Source organism: Tiliqua scincoides, chromosome 1 (genome assembly GCF_035046505.1).
Source record: "Tiliqua scincoides isolate rTilSci1 chromosome 1, rTilSci1.hap2, whole genome shotgun sequence".
Lineage (NCBI taxonomy): Eukaryota > Metazoa > Chordata > Lepidosauria > Squamata > Scincidae > Tiliqua > Tiliqua scincoides.
This window is the reverse complement of record NC_089821.1, coordinates 87,646,818-87,653,250: the sequence shown is the minus strand read 5'-3', so window position 1 is coordinate 87,653,250 and position 6,433 is coordinate 87,646,818. Positions and strand designations below refer to the sequence as shown.

General features: G+C 40.1%; 1 protein-coding gene across 1 annotated transcript in view; it reads right to left on the bottom strand.

The window, feature by feature from the left end:
• Positions 1-3,542: 3,542 nt before the first annotated feature.
• THSD7B (thrombospondin type 1 domain containing 7B) overlaps positions 3,543-6,433 on the bottom strand; it is a 432,240-nt gene continuing 429,349 nt past the window's right edge. Inside the window, exons 26-27 of the mRNA XM_066635516.1 lie at positions 5,194-5,281; positions 3,543-3,624 (exon numbers count right to left, since the gene is read on the bottom strand). Coding sequence (XP_066491613.1) covers positions 3,543-3,624; positions 5,194-5,281 — 170 coding nt within the window. The remainder of the gene's footprint in view (positions 3,625-5,193; positions 5,282-6,433) is intronic.

The following is a 6,433-nucleotide window of genomic DNA, read 5'->3' as shown; positions in this document are numbered from 1 at the left end:
CTTTTCCAAAACAGCATTATTGCTATTGCCCAGCCGACATAAGGATGTCAGTATTCTGAGACATACATAGAGAACTGAAATCCTAGATAGTCCTTGCAAGTCTTATGCCCAAATCCCAACCCACTTTCCAGCACTGGCATAGCTGTGCCAATGGGATGTGTACTGCATCCTGCAGTTGCGGGGTACTCATGGAGGTCTCCTCAAAGTAACGGAATGCTTGTTCCCTTACCTAGGAGCTGCGTTGCCCTTATGTCGGTGCTGGAAAGTGGGTTAGGATTGTGCCCTTAGCCACTAGACAAAAACCCATGTGATCAGAAGGCAAATGATCACAATGCCACAATAAAACTCAAGTGGTATAAGCCGTCGCAGAATCCATGATGTGGGCTTGCTGAGGTGTACAACACAAGACTGTACACGGCAATCCTTATAAATGATCAGAAACATCACGTGAGAAGAAATTCTGAGATAAATATATTGTCTCTATTAGTTCTCAAGCATGGTTTACATATGCCTCAGAATGAGGTGAGTGGACCATATCACTTCAGACTGAAGATGGACGTTCTGATTTCTGGATGCTTCCTTGTGTTTAAACCCCTTGTAAATACAGGTTGAGCCTCATTATTTGTGTGGGTTCCAAGCACTCACATGGATGGCGAAAAACGCACTATAGCAAATCAATTTAACAAAGTTTCTTTGCTCCGGTGATTTAAAAACAGCCTTGCTGACCTTTGTGATGTAAGATAAGAGTCATTAAGAAAATCCATCAATCAGTCATCCTCCAAGAGCTTACAAAGGCGCTTCACTCAGCCCATCCCTTAACCAATGCAAAGGGATCACCTTTCTTTCATGTGCTTAGGGGGAAGCGAGGGGTTCGCTGAAGAGAGAAGGATTGATGGATTGTCAGCCAGCTGCCCCCCCCTCTTTTATTAAGGAGGCTGTTGTTCAAGGACTGTTCAGTTTTTTTAATTGATTTTAAAGGGATGCATTTTCCCCTTCTTCAGGGATCAGCACATTCCTTCTCATTTGCAGGGGCCATTCGTGTTGAGTCAAATCCGTGTATAAAAATCTGTGTATAAATAGGCTGGACCTGTAACCAAACCAGCACAGCAGGCAAAGGGCTGGGCTCAAATCTTTCTTCCTGAAGGTTTCCAACTTGCATGGAGCTGGTTCTTGTGCAAGGGGCATGCAACATCCCTCGTTGCATGTGAAATTGCACAGTCTATTTGCCCACCTCATGCTGCTTCCTGTGTGGACTCAGCCTAATATAGAAATCAGACACATCTGAGGGATTGGAATTGGAGTGAGTATATAGTGATTATTCCAGTTGAAAAGGGCTAAGAAAGTCAAACTCAACTTCTCCTAAGGACTGTCTTCAAAGGGATTAGGGCGGTAGCCAAACTGCTTTGAAACAAAAATAGTTCATACTAAGCTGAAGTTTAATCTGTTCTGATGGGCAACTGCTTTAATATACCCAGTAGGTCAGGTTCTGAATATCTGATAGACTGCCTTTGCAGTTTAAAATAGAATGGAATTAGTTTTGAAATAATCTGTTCTTTCACTCACATATGGAAATAAAATTATGTACTGGAGGAATTAACATCAGTCTTGTAGAACTCTATTAAATATTTAACAATGCTTGTGTTAACAGTAAATGGGCCAATCTTTCTTTTCTTCAAGAATAACAAATGTGTCAATTTGGCTAATGATAATAGTCTTCCCACAAGTCTGTTGTAGGCCGGAAGAAATTCTTTACTATCTTTGCGGATTGAGTTATGACAACAAATTTCGTCCTACGTCATGTCAGGGCTGTCTGGCTGCATGAACTAGAAGGCCTCAAAGGGGAAATGAGAACCAAGGTGAGTACAGTTGTGGAATTTGTCATTATGGGTCACGGAGAAATTGCCTCCATGGCTACTCAGTGGGAATAGTTACAAGTGGCAAACTCCACACTCCCATCAACCTAGTGTTAAGCAGGTTTATGCAACAGGGAAAAACAGAACAGCTTCACATCACCTCTCACTTCCAGTCTTCTGGCCTTCAGGTAAGAAATTCAGACTTTTTTCTTTGCTCAAAGGCATTTCAGTTGGCTAGCGGAACTATTTTTAGAGGACATAATAATTGCTGATATTTTGTTCCAGCACTTTATATTTTTATGGTAGGAATACTTACTACAAGAGAAAGATGCATATAGCTACTTTGGAGGCATCCAGAGGAAGGTTTTCATTCATAATAATATACTTCTAATGGACATCTTCAACCTGAAGTGTGTGAAGACTTATCAAATGTGGTTGTAATAAATAATTATTCCTGAATCCATTCTGATCACTCAGTTATGGTGTGATTAGGTGGTCATGAGATGCATATCTTGTTGGACCAAGAGGAGTGTCTTGGATAGGCAGAGATTGCAATGTATCTCTTTTAACGCTATTATGTAATGCTAATGGAATAGGTAACACTAACGGAATAGGTAACACTATTCCCACACTCTTTAGCACTTTATTTGCGTATAAATAAATGTCAATACCACAAGATGGCACTTTCTTACTTGCAACACATACTATTACAAACACTTATCTTCTTCAAGATGTTCAGAATGTAGACTTGGAAACTTTTTTAAAAAGCAAGACCTTCTACAAACAGGGCTTGTGTGTGTGAGAGAGAGAGATGTATAATAAATAAGATCAGAGAATAAACTTTAAAAAAAAGAATTTACAAATTTTCAAGATAAGAAAATTTAAATTACAAAAGCAGAATTCATACTAAATAAACTGAATTACAGTTTTCAATGATTTAAAAAGTATCTAAATGGCTTAATACTAATTTAAAATACATCTTCGAGCACTCTTGTCATCTCCCTAAGTCTTCAAAACATTTGTCTATCTTTTTTTTTTTTTTTTTAAAGCCACATGGCCAGCAAGCCATCCAAACTTTGGGCTGCAAGATCATGGTAACACTTCTTATCCTGCTCTTCTGATGGAAGGGAAATCAGATTGTTTTCCCATCTACAAGACACATTATCTTTAAAAACCAAGGGAATTCTGGACATTCTGACATTCCTCTGATGTATTTCGGAAAAAATACATGAACCAGCTTTACAGTCCCAAATGTAATGCAACATGTCAACACTAGAAAACTCATTGTTGAAAGAGGTGGAAAATAAAGAAGCTTGCACTAACATAGTGCATAATTATGCAGTGTCCAACTTGTCTTTTACAGTAAACATCACCTTTTATTTCCACAGGATTGTCATGCTTTGAAAGGTAAAAATCAGTCGGAGTCTGTAGAATTACTTGCTTGTCCTTATCCCCCATTGTCAAACAGGAAGAGATGCACTTCTGAGGTCCCCGCTTAGGAAAAGTGTCTCTGGATAAAGAAAGTCCTTTAATGCCATGTTTAGATAAATCCAAAGGCATCTTTGTTTTCTGCCCAGTTTTAGTGGAAGTAGTGAGAGTCTTCCAAAGAAACAAAAGTGCAGTTTGAGCATTACAAAAGGGAAAGCAGTTAAGGCAGTCGATGTCTACATGGGGATTGTTTTCCCCATGTTACATGTCAGCATCTCCATCGTAGGCTAAGGTCAGACATTTTTGCTGTGGAGGAGCAGGTTGTTGCTGTTTTGGTTGTTTGCTAAAAGGAAACAAAGCATCTCTCTAGTAAATTGAAACTCACTTTGGACACCATCAGTCCAGAGCAAAACACTTTGAGAGTCAATTGATTTCAGCAAGAAGTACATTAAGCACATATGTAAATCTCACCCTCTAATACTAATGAGGCTTAAAATGACTCTCCTTTGGCTGGATCAGGCCCTGGCTGACAACAAATCTGAATTGAAATTATTATTAGTTATTTTCTCATACAGTTTGAGTATATAAAAACTGATGATTCCACAGTTCTTCAAGTATGTCTTGCATTTTGATTTCAGAAAACTGTCCTGAGTGACAAATGTAATGTTTGGCCTACTCTTTCATTCCATATCATTGTGGGAGATTATCAATGTTATGGCTACAATTCAAAGAATTGATACGTATGCGCATTGGGAAAACATGCTTGCAATTAAAGTACTTTTACATTTTTAAAAAATGCTTATTAAAAATATTTAAAAATGCTTATTAAAAATATTCAAATTCAAGTTTTTTTTTTAAAAGAAAACTACTCTTATTACAGTAAGAACAATTAGTGTGGTTCAGTTTTATAATTCCAATACATTCCAAACATTACCCATTTTTCACAAACTTATTTCCCAATTGTCACTGCAACAGCTGCCACCACTGAAGAGACAAACCACTGCCAAATTTAAAAACTGATTTGTCTCAAAGCTCTAGTTCAGGGGTCTCCAAACGTTTTTGCCAGAGGGCTGCATGAAAAATCTGGCGCAGTGCTGAGGGCCGGAAAAATTTTTAAATTTTATATAAAATTTAAATAAATAAATTAGAGATGGAACTTAGATGAATGAATAAATAAATGAGTGGGTCATTCAGTCAGCCTTTCTGGCCCTCAGGACACAATCAGAGCACAGTTCTGGTCATATTCAGTCGAGTGGGCCAGAGGCTTTCTGGGGACAAGAGGCTGGCTGTGAGCCAGATAGAGACTCACTGTGGGCCACGCCTGGCTCCCAGGCTGGGGTTTGGAGACCCCTGCTCTAGCTGCACGCACAATTCATTTTTATACAGGCTTACTACTTCTGTAGGTTTAGCCTGAAGAAAAGTAAATAACACACTTGACACCTACACTAAGGGGGGCAGGAAGGCTTCTGAGCCCCTAAAATTAACATGAAAGAAATTAAGGGCCCAGTCCTATCCAACTTCCCAGTACTGATCCAGCTGCAATGCCACCCCAAAGTAAGGAAACAACTGTATCCTTATCTTGAGGAGGTCTCCCTGGCTGTTGTTCCCCCTGCCCCACTGCAGGATGCAGCGCATGCCCCCTTGGCCTGGCTGTATCAGTGCTGGAAAGCTGGATAGAATTCGGCCCTAAAATTGTTCCAACTGCCAAGGTGTTTCCCAGTTACATCCGGCAGAAAACAAACTGACCTTGGAATTTTATGCTTGTGAGATATTATCTTGATTTAAATTGCCTTCATTTGAATCAGTCTGTCCTACTTCCAAGTGAATGCATCTATAACTCATGACAGTTTAAAAAAAGAAAGGAAAAGAAAAGAAAAGAAAAGAAAAGGGGGGAAGCAGACAGAAGACTTACCAAACAAGGTATGATGTAAAAATTAGAGAAACTATAATGAGAAACCCTCCTGCTGATACACCATAGACCCAGATTTTCAGTTTTCCATCTGAAATATAAGGGAAGAAAAATAAATGAGATAAAATGCAAATATCAAATGTTTTATAGTTCTAACAAAATCATTTGGTAAGTAACTGAATAGGCATGCTCATTATACAGTATGTGGTTCTTTAACTGTTCAAATGAAAGGAAGCAAGTACTCAGAAATATCTCAGTATTATGTAGTGATTGTGAAATAGCTGCTCTCCTTGTGTCCGGCTGGAGGGAATTCCCCCTCTGCATACCTCATTCCTCAGGGTTTCCAAACCCTTGGAACTCGCTTGGGGGTGGGAGAACTCAAGGACTGCTGTGGAGAGAAGAGGGCATCATTCGCTTGCACAAATGTCCTTCTGCCTGCAGTTGTTCATACACACTCTGAAATTGGTGAGTGAGTGGGACAAACACACAATAGGCATGACGCGCAAGGCTGACATACTCTTTCCTTCAAAATAAGTGGGGCTTACCTTGCTGTATGGCAGTCAATGCTCAGATATAGATTTTTTGTCATGTTAGGGAGGTTTGAGGGAAAAATCTAACACCCTCTCCATAAGGAACCTGTCATCTGGATTGATTATATTCCTCCCCCCCCCCAAAAAAAAGCTTTGCTTGCAAGTACAAATTAAGCATTTATTTCCTTCCTGAAAAAGAACAGACAACCAGACAAGGAGCCACCTTCAATTTTTGAATACCCCGTTTTTTATTGCATTTGTAACCCATTATTATGTGAATTCATAGTTTTCATGCTGATTTATTCCTGTCAGAAGGCAGGTGGGGATAGTTCAGTAGCTGTGCACACATAATGTTCTGTTCTCTCCTCCAAGTGGGAGCATGCAAGGAGAGGTGAGGTTGCTGAACCCTGGAGAGCTCCAAGTGAGCAAGTAGCTCTGACAAGGGTCAGAGGAGGAGTGAGGTCTTAAATACTTCCAGGCCTAGACTACCCTTCTCCAGACTCTGTTTGCTGGACTGGAGCTGTGCACTCTTCCAACATTACAATACATTGCAGTACATAATTGCATCCTCCAGGTCCATTGCCAGTGCTGATGTACAGGCTTAAGGAGGTATAAGATCCCAAGCCTGGGTCAGTCAACCTCCCTAACCCATTCTAGGTCAGGATGTGCTGGATTCTGGGTCACCAGTTCTGGGGTTCATGGCTTAGGGGCCT